Source organism: Lagopus muta, chromosome 2, assembly GCF_023343835.1.
Source record: "Lagopus muta isolate bLagMut1 chromosome 2, bLagMut1 primary, whole genome shotgun sequence".
Classification (NCBI taxonomy): Eukaryota; Metazoa; Chordata; class Aves; order Galliformes; family Phasianidae; genus Lagopus; species Lagopus muta.
Window position 1 is genome coordinate 43,800,239 of NC_064434.1, and position 13,025 is coordinate 43,813,263.

General features: G+C 40.4%; 1 protein-coding gene across 4 annotated transcripts in view; it reads left to right on the plus strand.

The window, feature by feature from the left end:
• The window catches only part of LOC125689888 (uncharacterized), a 91,016-nt gene that overhangs the window by 61,662 nt on the left and 16,329 nt on the right, over positions 1 to 13,025 (plus strand). For all 4 annotated transcript variants that reach the window (XM_048937620.1, XM_048937621.1, XM_048937622.1 and 1 more), the window contains 11 exons: positions 1,025 to 1,178; positions 2,324 to 2,419; positions 2,841 to 2,996; positions 3,996 to 4,228; positions 5,553 to 5,691; positions 6,287 to 6,407; positions 7,302 to 7,411; positions 8,161 to 8,310; positions 8,485 to 8,538; positions 11,123 to 11,290; positions 12,187 to 12,339. In XM_048937620.1, coding sequence (XP_048793577.1) covers positions 1,025 to 1,178; positions 2,324 to 2,419; positions 2,841 to 2,996; positions 3,996 to 4,228; positions 5,553 to 5,691; positions 6,287 to 6,407; positions 7,302 to 7,411; positions 8,161 to 8,310; positions 8,485 to 8,538; positions 11,123 to 11,290; positions 12,187 to 12,339 — 1,534 coding nt within the window. The remainder of the gene's footprint in view (positions 1 to 1,024; positions 1,179 to 2,323; positions 2,420 to 2,840; positions 2,997 to 3,995; positions 4,229 to 5,552; positions 5,692 to 6,286; positions 6,408 to 7,301; positions 7,412 to 8,160; positions 8,311 to 8,484; positions 8,539 to 11,122; positions 11,291 to 12,186; positions 12,340 to 13,025) is intronic.

Consider the following 13,025-nt stretch of genomic DNA (forward strand, 5'->3'; position numbering starts at 1 on the left):
CATAATGTGCAATTAGTTTCCATTTTCTTCACACCAGGGCATACAGTGTGGCAATACATCACACTTAATCTCGTATGAACATCTTTACTAAGTTTAATTCCAGAAGCTGTTATTTGTCCTTGTGACTCCTTTGTAAGTCTCCAGCTGATAAGAACTGCATGGTATTTTTAAGAGCGCTTGTGAGTGTGAAAAAAATACAAGAGCAGATCTTTTCCTTAGAGTTGCTACTCAAAGGAGCATGTGCAGCTACAGGAGTTGGAACCGATTGCTTCTCCTATTGCAAGAACCAATTTATCATGGGCTCTATGTTTTAAAGGCATGTGAATGAAATACAGGAGAACTGAGTATGACAGAGGGGCTGTGATGAAATGGCAGTTATGGCTAAGCTTGGTTGAAGGACATATTTACATGATGCATAAAATGTAGTAAAAAACAGCTTTATGCGTGCAATTGCACAGCACAATGCAGTACAAACATTATGAGTTGCTCCCAGAAGCAATATATACATGTGGTATAACAGCACTGCTGGTTTGGCAGCTTCTGCTGCTTAGCCAGGCTGTTCTGTGTCTGTGTGGCCCAGCACTTGCTGTGTGAGACCGGGTCTCATGGGAAATCAGCAGGGAGCGTCATTGCTAAACTCAGCTCTGGACCCTGGGTAACCTGTAATTCAGAATCCAAAGCTTTGCACGCACTTTTGAAAAGTATTAGTGACTGTCCCACTTTGTAGAGGAAATTTTCCCAGTATCAGGAATAGGTAATAGAGCTCTTGCATCTTTTAGCTACCTGACTGTAACCGTATGTTTTTCTGTAAATGCCCCCAGTCAGATGCGCTTTCACACATGCATCTACATCACTAAGGGTTGTATCTGTTTGTTTTAATTGGAACATCTGCAGTGATTGCTGTCCCTCACTATTATGTCAGGTTATAATGAGGAGAAGGTAAGGGATTCTGTTGAGGAACTTTTTGAGAATTTTTTAAACAATCTCAGCTCTTTAAAACACAAAAAATTTGATTCTTTCACAGGGAGACGTTTTTGTCCTCTGGGAATGTTTCAGCCTACCAGAGTATTACAGACAGGATATACCATGCACTGCCTCCACTGAGTAACTCTGTGATTCCAAGTGTGTTTGCTGCACAGCTGAGGCTCCCACAGCTGCTGGATGTTCAGAGCTGCAGAGTGAGTAAAACATACATGCAAAGACACTCTTCCTCTGTGCTGAGCTCCCTGGAGATCAAAGTACTCTGCAGTTCTTGCTGGGGTGCTCACTCTTCCCAACCCCGATCCAAAGAACTTAACAGCTAATTAAAAACATTTCCATGATCAAGGTTTACTAACTTGATTTGTCATTTGTGATTCTAGAAAACACTCTACAAAAGTGAATAATAAAAAATTAAGTTGGAATATAATCAAACTGGTGTCACCAAAATGCAATTATTCTCTATGCTCTATGTTGGAATGTTTTGCCTATCTATACTCTGCTGATATTTCTAGCATTCTGTGTTGGCTAATAATCTTTCTGAATTTTCTCATCACCTGAAGCAGTTTTCATTGCCCAATATGTCTGTCGTGGTTGTAGGTAAAGTAGTTAAGTCTGCTGCTTTCTTAGCTATAGCACTGTGCAGAATTACACAATGCCAGATCAGCTATTTAGGAGCTAAAGGAGCACCTTGAATGACACTGACAAAAAGGCTGGTGTAATGCTAAGGGAAGTAAAAGTGAGTCTTGCTGGTGATATAAGCATGTTCCAAGGTAACAGGCAGTTTGGGGTTATCATGCTAACTTCATGTTTCCTCATCTTCATCCCATCCTGCTAATTTTCCATTATTTGATAATACTGTTTTACCTTTAAAAATGTCTCTCCTGAACAGCAAGTTACAGGAATACAATCTTCTGCCACTCTCACCTTGATTTAGGTGACAGTGACACATAACAAAGCATAATGGAGAAACAACATTTGTACTTGCATGCAAAATCTCAACATCACTGATGAATTAGATGTAGGTTCCTTGGGAAGCCTTGTCCTGATGCCTCTGCAATATGAGCAACAGTAAGTGATTGACAGACACAATGTAGGGAACTAGGAGCTATCTGTGAAGACAGAAGTAGAACACTCTAGAATGACTCTTACTGCTTCCTTCCCAAGGAGAAATATTAAATGCCTCTTTCTTTTCTAATACACAGTCTACTTTCAAAATGAAAGCAGTGTATCACCTGCCAAGCAGATTGGCCTCTGTTTGCCTTTTCCTGAACATATTATATGGGATTCTCATAAGTAGTTACATGTTGTTCTTTTTTATGAACAGTCTTCTCTTATCTTTTAGACACTCATGCTTTTTCCTTGGAGGACATTCCTAATGGATGAAGGATTGTTTCCAGTCACTGTCAACAACACAATTAATTTAAATTACAACATGCAGGTACAGCATCCTTGTGCTTATGTCCAAAGACACAAAGCCAAAATCAATCTACAATGCAAGAGGAAAACACAAATACTGTCTCATTTCCCATCTTCATTTCTTAAGAGTAAAAGTGAACCAAAAAACATATCTCCCTTTTCTATTCAAAAGCCTGTTCTACCATTTACTTTATTTGATCTTACTTCAAGCAGAGCAGAGCGTTTTATGTTGACAGAGAACCTCTTATTGTCATGTTCCTGCTATGCTAGAACTAAAGAATCAAATAATTTTTATGTATATGTGTTTTAGGACCACGGTGCTAAAAGCTTTAACTTCATTTGGGCTCATAACACAGAAAAACGACACATGATCACAGTAGCTCAGATTTGCTACTGTTGGGCTCTGAGCAATAAACCTTTACAGCCTCTCTCTTCCTCTCCAGTTATGCCTGTGCAACCTGAATGATGCAGACCGGAGTGTTGCTCATGGGGAGCTAGCTGCCATGCAGTTTCTAATGGAGGATGTCCTGCAGAACCACGATGACTCTGCTGTGGATGATCATGCTGATTGTCAAGCCTCGTTAGCTAACAGTAAGCAGGTACCTCTGGCAATTCAGTTTGTATGGCATCATGCACCTTCTGTCTAGGCCTCCCTCTAGGTTTCACAAGCAAATCCCTGTGAACTTAAGAGACTCAGAACTGAAGTATGCTGTAATAACTTTACCTAGTCCTGGCCACCTGGTAAGAGGCCGAAAGAACAGCGTTCTCTCTTACAAACCCTGAGTGTTCATGAGAGAAGTGCTGGTGACAGTCTCCCTTTGAGTACCTGGTGCTATCATCAGAATTCTGGAGAAAGCCATGACTTCTCCCCACAGCCCACAAAAGATCCAACTCCTTCTTTAGAAAGAACTACTTACTGCCAAGCAGACAGGAGCAGCCTGGCCACTGTCTAAAAAAGAAGAGCTTGTCATGTATTGTGGACATGTACATGAGGGATGGCAGCTGGGGGCACTTGCCAGAACTGGAACAAAGGTTTTTTTTTCAGTGGGTGGGGAGAGATTCAAACTGCTTTGTGATGGAAAGCAGATATATTGATCGGTTTTGTGATAAAACATGTGAAGAGGACAAATTTAGTATATATTTATATATACTAAATATATATATATAGTATAATATATAATATATAGTATAATATATAATATATAGTATATATATAGTATAATATTTCAAGGTTTACTTCCTGAAAGATCTGAGCTAAGAATTTGATTTCTGTAGTCATACTTTTAGTTAGAGATAACGCAGTGTTGCTGTTGAAGATATTCACTTGAAGAAAACAGCAGTAAACAAAGGATTTAACTTCTGTGCACCTTTATTCCCATTTCTGTTGTATGGGAGTACTCATTGCAATCAAAACTGTCTTTCCTCTGCTGTGCTCTGAAGGACACTGATGTGCAGACTAGCTGTAAGTTCTGTATATGGAAGAGTTTGTCACATATCTCATTCCACTTTACATTGCATGAGATGCTTTTAAGCAAAGAAAGGCACATGAAAAACATACCATAGCTTTCTGAGGCAAAAGATTTCCCTGTAACTTTCAGCAGAACTCAGAAGAGATGACTCACGCAAGTGCTAACTGGTTGCAGAGCAGCAAAAAGATGTGCAAACTTCTGCTGAGGCATCATGATCCAGTTACATCATGTAACTTGCTAAGGTCTTTTCTGGTGCTATGGAAACAACTGGAAATATTAAAGGCAGAATGGGGCCGGCTCAAGCTGAGGACTGAGGATATCAATACAGTTCCTCTCTACAAAGAGTTCTGTGAGCGATATGGGTAAGTTAGCATGGATGCAGGAGTATTCCAAAGTGACTGAAAAGATGATAAATGAGAGAAACCTCTGACTTCTTCACCCATTTTCCTCCTGTCACTCTCTTTCACTAGTGTTTTTTGAAATTTTTATCTTTATTTTTGCTCCTGGTTGATCTAGTGCTTTTGCTTTTCTCTAAAGGCTTGGGAGCTACCTTTCTTACCTGTTTTGATATGATTGTTTTTTCTCCCTCTTTCTATGTCTATTTAGATTGTTTTCTGCTGATGCTTTCTAAGTGCCTTCTTCCCTGTTGTGTGACCTACCTCTGAATTTCAGGCCTCATAAACAGTGTTAAATTCAGTGCTTTAATAAATGGAAAATTGGGAAGCCTTTTAGATGAATTCTAGCAGAATTCTTCCAACCCCCCCTACTTGGCTTAACTCAGAGAAGTCAAGAACAAAAATCTGGATGATTTCCATGAGAGGCCCTCCTGGGAGTAGAAAATGGAACATTGCTTTTTAAAAAGCTTTGTCCCCGGAAACCACACAAAAAAAAGTGAAAGTATAAGATGACACAGTAAGGGTGAAATCTGTGCAGATGCTGAAAAACAGCTGTCATGCAGGGGAACATGGAGAAAGAAATGCATGGAGGAATTTCTGTGCTGCTGTAGCAACTCCTTCCTAGCAGGTGATCTCCCTGCTGTGAGAATGGGGCTATTTTAAAGCACATGCTGTACCCCCAAGTCCCACTGTGCTTTCCTCTCCTTGCACAGATGAGAACTTCCTACTTCCCTCTCCCTCAGCGATGTGCTAACCTTTGTGTGTCCTGCCATCAAGGATTTAAAAGGCAGTGTGATTAAAGTGTAATAAAATCTAACGAGGTATATATGCCTTGCTAATGGCTCCTTTACTTCTCAGAGCAAAGGGCGCATCAGCACTGGCACTCAGCACTCAGAAGCACTTAGCAAACCCATGACTGGGAATGAAGGGCTGCAGGCAGAGGAGGTGGGGGAGTTTTTTGGTCTGCTTCCCTGACAGTGATAGCCATGTGCTTACAGGTGATCAGATCTCCCTGATTTATTTGCTTGACTCTCTTTTTCTTCCCCTCACTTTTCTTTTAGCATTATTATAAACCTGGAGAGATTACTGAACTATGTAATAAGACAGGTTCCACAAAGAAGAGATTATCTTGCCCTTCTTGGATGTTGAGTGGGACTACTGCATATTTTGCATGGGTTAGCAAAAGGGGCTAGGGAAGGAAAAGCAAAGCTAAGGTCCAAAGATTGTACATGTAAACACAGTCATTTTGAGAAAAAATGTGTGAGAAATACCCACGTCTTGGTGATTCTAGCACAGAAATTCTGCACCCAGCCATGAAAGCCATGGCCAGGCAAATGAGCATTGAGGAGGACTTCAGAGGGCCTGTCACAAGCACTCAGCATGTACTTCCCCCAAGAGGAGTATCAGAAACTGAAATGAAAGTGCATCAGGTAAGGGGAGAATTAATAATGGGTGCACTACAGTCCAGTGGGTACCATGGAGGATATTATGGGATGTCTGGAAGATGTGGATGTCTGGGTACAGTCTGTAGCAGCACCTTGTCTTTGTGGAGGGAGGAGTGAGTCCTGGGACAGTCCACAGGAACAGGAGAACATGCCTCAGTCCAAAGCATGTGTAGCACAGAGGTAGGCACATAATCACCCCCCAAAATTATTAACATTGGTACTGTACCAGAAACGACTGTATTTTGGGAAAGAACTGAAAGAGTAGATTTGTTTTGGCTTAATTTGGTAGCTTTTGATAGTTCACAAGAGGAGTTATAAAGAGATCTGATGTGAGCTAAGTATTAAATTCTTTCAGGTTGGATATTAAGAAAAGTCTCTTCTCAGAAAGTGGTGAGGCACTGCGACAACTGCCCAGGGAGGTGGTGGAGTCACCATCCCTGGTGGTGTTCAAGACATGCAGATGTGATGCTGAGGGTCATAGTCAGTAGGCATAGTGGGGATGGGTTGGTGGTTGGACTAGATGATCTTAGTGGTCTTTTCCAACCTTAATGATTCTGTATTCTATGAAACCTGATTCCAGCTTCAAAAACTTCTGGAAAGCCTGGAAATCCACATGATCCATGATGTGCAGAAGAAGATTAAGCAGGAGATGACTCTAGTGATATCTGAAAGAGCCAGACAAGAGAGCAGCCTCCCTACTGGTAAGAAGAGTTAAAAAACCCTTGCTGGGAAACATGAGAACCACGGACTCAGAGTGGAAAAGCAGCCCTGGTGCATACTGAAGCAAAGTTTTCCTGTGTGTGAATAGGAGAGGGGCTTTGGTCTCAGCTCCCTGCATCCCCATGCAGAGGCCAGTGACCAGTTGAACCACGGGGATGGTGTAATTGATGGAAAATGGTGTCAGATTTAGATTCCTTAAACAGAAGATTTCACTTCCTCATTATAAACGAATGTTCAACCATAATCATTACAAAGACAGTGTTGCAAACAAACACTGAACACTAACTATTCTTGAGTTTGCAAGCAGTTTGAAACAGACAGATAAGACATTACTTCTCCCTTTCTCTTTAATAGAGTTGATATTTTAGGCGTAGCAGTGCAATTTAAATGCCAGACTTTTAGTGTGTTACGAGTTTGCTTTGTACTTATATTCACAGGCAAGTATAGTAAAACAAAGAAAAAGTGGAAATGAAAGGGATAAAAAATATGCCCTGCTACTGGTTGAGATTGCAGGCAGTGATAATTACTGTTCAGAAATGTTCAATCTCATACAAAATCCATGTTCTTTTCTCAATATTTACAGAAAACTCCAAGGCAGAGCTATGGGCCAGGTCATTGTTGACAAAACTGGTCCATAATGAACTAGCATTTTGGCTTTAATACCAGAACAAATTTGATAGTGCAGCTCAGCACAGCCTCTGCAATCTGTTTGCAGTGACATTTACTTTTTGTTGTAAACATTTTAGCAAAGCTGAGAAAACCTAAGCTGTACGGTGTACCCAGTGTCAAATCCTCGGGATTACTGAAGGATCAATATTTTGTGACAATGATACCCACTGTTTTTTTGTCTTTTTTTCCTCCCTCTATTCCCGCAGAGCTCTGGAAACACAGAGTAATGAAAGAAAATTTCTCTGTTGTACGACCACAGATAGTTGAAACATTTGTTCAAAGGCTGATGGAAAACTATGAAGGATCAGATACAGAGGTACATACTCTGCATTTACTGAGTAACAATTAAATTGTGTTTACAGCTTTGTTTATTAAAGCTCTTGTCAATCAGTGACCTAAAAGAGAAACACATTTATTAAGCTTTTGATTATTCTGCTTATGTTGTTTTGTAATAGCAGTTTTGGCAGCGAGCTCATGTACTGCCCCGCTGCCTTGTGACAGCTTTATTTCGGATCTCAGGATGAGTTAGGGCTGGAGGTTGATATACAACTGCAGTGCAGGATTGCAGAGCTTTATGCAAGGATTCAGCAGCCAAAACTCTTCTTCCCTGGTCAGTGCTAAATCACAGGTCCCTGCGAGATGTTGGGAGGCAGATTTAGGGTTTTTTTTCAGGGAAATGTAAAGAAAATATTTATGACAATATGACCATTTCTGGTTAAAAGTCACAATGCATGGGGGTTTTTGAGAGAAGGGACGGTGGGCACTTGAGCTGGTAAATTCATTTTTCTACTGAAAATTCTCTTTTAGCTTCAGATGGAAATTAAATACATTATACAGTCGTAGGTAGAACCAGTCAAAAAGCTGACCCATTTGTTTTCCAAATAAATCAGTGAAGTTCTAGATTGCATAAAAACATCTACATTGAATAATTATATTTTTTGCTTCATTTTGATACCACAGAAGTATTTAATTTACAATAAGTGGCCATATTTCATTTTGACATATGCCGTATATAGAAACTTGTGATTCAGGCAACCTGTAAGATTTCCTGTATTGCTTTCCTAGGTTACTTTTAAGAGAAACCACTTACAACAGTGTCTTACTGTGCTGGGCTGTGACATCATGGCCAGAGAACGCAGCAACTTTGAGACTTACTCCATGTTTTACGAAAATATCCTCCAGCAGCTGCACCATCTACTTTACCAAAAAGAGCAAGTATGCTCAGAGCATTGATTTTTCTCTTTTCAGAACTGGAGAAGGAGCTTTCTTTGGGTGGGAAGTAGTTGCTAAGTAAAAATGGAAGTCAATCTGTCAGGCTGGGAATTTGCTGAAGCAGAATTGTGCTGTTGTATAGACATAGTCACTGTGTCTCTCTGTTCATCATTTCAGGAGCTGCATGCGGTAGAAGATGGTGGCAACCAAAATGATATGTCTCTGACACAGGTAGGTGATTATGGTGTGTTGATAGCTAGTACTTGATGATCCCATTTGGGACAGAGTATCATTATGTGAAGACACGGTGACAGTCTTTGAGAAGGGAAGTAGGAGGGCCCTGGAACCACTGTTTCTGTGTTCAGTGGCAGAAGTCATGCCAGAAGGACCTGTGAAACAAAGATGACCTGAAGCAAAGGTAGCAATAGCCTGCTGTTCTCTGCTATATATCCAGAAGGGATGATAAGCTGGTAGCCTTTTAAATTAAACTTCCACTGATGAGCCTCTCTTCCTACACGAGGCGTTTTCCTGGTGCAATTCAATCATATGCAGTGAGATAGAAATAGCAGTGTGTCAGGCATGTAGGCTATACTGCAGCGTAGGTGGCAGGTAGGCTGCACTATGGTTCCATACACAACTGCTCTCAAGTTGACTTTGCAGCTTCAGCTGTGGATTTTTAGTACATGGTATGTGTGGGTGGAATTTTTAAGAAGTAAATCCAGCCAATAAATCAGAATTGCCATGCTGTGGCATCAGTAATACCCATAGAATCTATTAACTAAGCTGGAGGCTTGGTTGCATCAACACAGTCTCCTGCAGTATGGAGAACACTGCCTGGGTGTCGGGGACTCTTGCACAGCAATGCGCATTTTGGATTCCTGGGTTCATTTTCTCATCTGTCCTCATTGCTGACTAGAAGGTTTCATTTCTTCTTCTCTGTGTTTCTTATTCATTTTTTGGCCCATTTTCTCATTCTCTTTCCAGTGTTGTTTTTTTTTTTTGCCCCCATATTCTTCTCTTTAAAGTATTTTGTCAGCAACCCCTCTCCTTCCCTGATTTCATTGTCCTGCCTGCATGTCTGGGGAGGCTGAGGTGAGAGAGAAGATGAGAAAGGTGTGAGATCTGAGTTGAGTGGAAAGATATGGGAAGTCATTAGGATTTTCCAGGAGTCTGTAGGACTGGAGTCTATCCTCCCCTCCCCTTTTGGAGCCCATCACCAATTCCCTCTCTCATCTGCCACTTCCTTCAAGGACAAGACAGCTCATCCCTTGTCACTGGCCACCCTGGGCAGATCCTACTGTTTCTGGACTGTGCTTCAACCTCAGAAGAGATGTCCTGCTCCCAGTACAAGTTGCTTTCTCACAGGCCTACAGCAATTAAGGGGCTACTACAAGAAAGAACACATTCAGATACTCAGTAGAGGTGATAGAAATCATGAGAAAGGGTCAGCCATAATCAGTCGTAATGGAATGGTAGGCTGTTTCAAAGCCAAGAAGAATTCTAGGGATCAGAAAGGAACCATGTGGACTTTTAAAAATTTTGTTTCATTTCATTTTTTTCCCCTATGAACTCAGGATTTTATGAACTTTTCATCAATTTAAAAAAAAAACAACAAAACAAAACAAAACAAAAAAACTACAAACCCCCCCCAAAAAAAACCTAACACATCAAAAACAGGAAAACCTGTGCTCTGCACAGAGATCACCAGAATTTTTCAGCAGGGTCAGAATACATGTATTTTCTCCAACACTCATTTTCAGACGTCTCTTGGTTATGCTTGCTGTAAGTCAAAAAGAAACTGACACAGAACATTTCAATGAGAAAGTGAAGTTATTAGCACTCATTACTTAGATCTGGCGTGCAGAGATGCCAGGCAGCCTTAAAAGCAGACAGTGCTGTTGGCTGTCGCTACAGTGCCTATTTGTTATCTTAATAATGTAACTTGCTAAGAATGTTTTTAGCTTTCCTCCACTCTGCTCGTTTGATTGTAAATGCAGTTCAGTGGTATGGGAATGAACAAGTATTTATATCTAGCTATGACCCACCCAAGTGAAATTTAAATTCTGTCATTTAAAACTATTTAAGTTCTCCCATGCACCCTCCTATTTGTTTTCACCTGCATGCCCTTTCTGGGAGTATGTTAATTGTCAAATATCAACAAATAGAACATATAATAGTTTTTATCACATATTAAATGGTCTGTATGTACAAGCTTATCAGCAGGTGGCACATGTGCTGTGATAAGTGCATTACCTCACAGATTACCAAATGAAGCCTGGTCACAATTCTGGCTTTCCCTTTAGAGGTAGGGGATATTAGCTACAGGAGGTCAGGCTCACCTGCAGAGCAGAGCTGTGCACAGGAGCTTCTATCAAAATCAGACTCTCTCCTGCTCCCTAATCCTGCTCTCTACTCTCTGTTCCTATTCCTCTCTCCTGCACTCACATTTCCTCCTGTCAGTTCTTATACCTGCTACTAAGGACATCTTTCTTTCCTGATTACCACAAACGGACTTCATAAGGTTAAGTATGAAACTGTATGTATGAATGACATTTGTACCCTTGAAATATTGGTCTTGAATGGTCAAAATTCTCTTAAAACCAACAGAGATGTATGTAATAGATTATTACACAGCATCAGTGGGTTTCAGTCACCCACTGGGTTATAGGTTATCACCTAGCCACTCAGAAGATATTGTCACTCTGATACTTAATTCTGTACCACAGACCACATTCAGAGCTCTGAATTGTTTACTCCTAGGCAATGGCATTTGTTCATCTTTAGCTTTGCTCATTCACTTTCTCTGCTGTGATAGATTGCCAGGCTGAGTCATGGGATGATTATGGAAATAACTGCTCTCAGAGCCCAGCTCGCTGACTTGGAGGATGAAAATGCTGGTCTCAAAGAGAAGATTAGAAAAGAAGTACGGGATGAATATGAATCATTAGTGCGGAACCTATTTGGGACATGTGTCCATCTAAAAGTAGGTACAGAACAAGAGGGGTACACAACCAATCTTTTTTGCACCGCTGACAATTTGCCAGCATGTGTAGCACTCAAAGGAATAAATTGCTGTGGTGTGCCAGGTGGATGAGTGGATGAATCATTTATCATCTGCTGCATACCATAGAAACATCTTGTAAAAATGTCTGGTAAGAAAAATTCTGTACCTATTCCGAGATAGGAGGCATAGTTTTAATGGAACAAGTACCACATTAGAGAGAGTGATGGAAGCTCTTTTTAGTTACCGTGGTAGGAACTTTGTGGATATAATACTTCAGTTTGTAATGTTCTACATTATTATTCTTGAAAACTTTATGTCCAGTGTGTAATAATATTGCTCACTCTAACGATGCCTTTGTTTTTCAAGGTAGTCCACAAGTAATTCAAGTTTCTTTCCAGCAATATCATATGTCATTACTTACAAAAATAATGATACCCCATTCTTGCCTGTAGAAACTGCCAGATTCTAACATCATATTTTCAAGCACCTGCCTGTAACTGATCCCCAGGGTTTTGATTCATAGCCCAGAAGCCCATCAGTGTCTGTGGTCAAGACACTAGTGACTTGAGGAATACTGAGGGTTAGTCAATTTCTCACCAGAATGTCTATTTTATCACCACAGTGCAACTGCTTCCATTGAATGCCTACCTCCCAGGCTTGCCAATAAGGTGACTAATGATACAATTCAAACTCCACTCCTTGCAATGTCTGGATGTAAAAAGAGTATTGCTCTGTCTTTCAGATACACTGACTCGGGGAAAATAATTATCAAGAAAGACCATCTGGTTGTAGCTGAGAGACTTCTGAAATCTTCTGAATATTGCTTTCCCATATGTGCACATTTAGCCTCTAATGGGTTCTGTTTGTGATTGCAGGGAAAGTTGGACGTCTATCGACTTAGCATTGAGCAACGAGTGCTTGAAATCATCAGTGAAGTGAGAAGGGAGGGAGCTGACAATATGATTGATCTGAAGAAAAAGCTTGGCTCTCCTGAAACTAATGATGACTTGGAAGAACAGTTATCTAAAGTAAGGAAACAAATATGCCTGTAAATAAACACAAGGATAATATCTCGACTGAACTTGTTTAGGCTGGCTTAAGTTACTGCATTCTCTCTTGGATGTCATGGCCCATTACTAGACTCTGTTAATGGCTACTAGTTTGTTGGAATGTTATGAATCAGTTATCTTTGACTGGGTGTTGTGCTCCAAATACAGAAATTTTAGACTACACCCAGGAGTTAGATCCTGAGTATCAGCATGTATTTGAACTGGATTTGGTTTTAAACACAGGAACTCTGCTTTGACTCTAACTCCATACTTTCTATGTAGGTGAAAATCAGAGGTTGAACTTAGATCTGTGCAAGTATAAATGTGAGCTTGTATTCAATCATATGTCAGACTGTTTTTGTCATCTGTTGTCATTGTCTGTTTTGAATGGGGGAAAGACGAAAGGACGTTAGAGTGAGCCAGATAAATGTGTTAATAGATCTGACTATTGTGCAAGCTGTTCACGTAAAAAGTGGGAACAAAATCCTTTTTTCCATTAAGGGTTACTTAAAATCAAATATATATTCAAATTTGTTTTGAGAAAGTGTCCCTAACACTGATATTCTGGGAGATACAAACTAAAGCCTGGAAAGTAATTTCCTGGATACAATTTCCAAATCAATCCCTTTTAGAGTCAAACATATCTCTCTTCAGCAAAGTTCAAT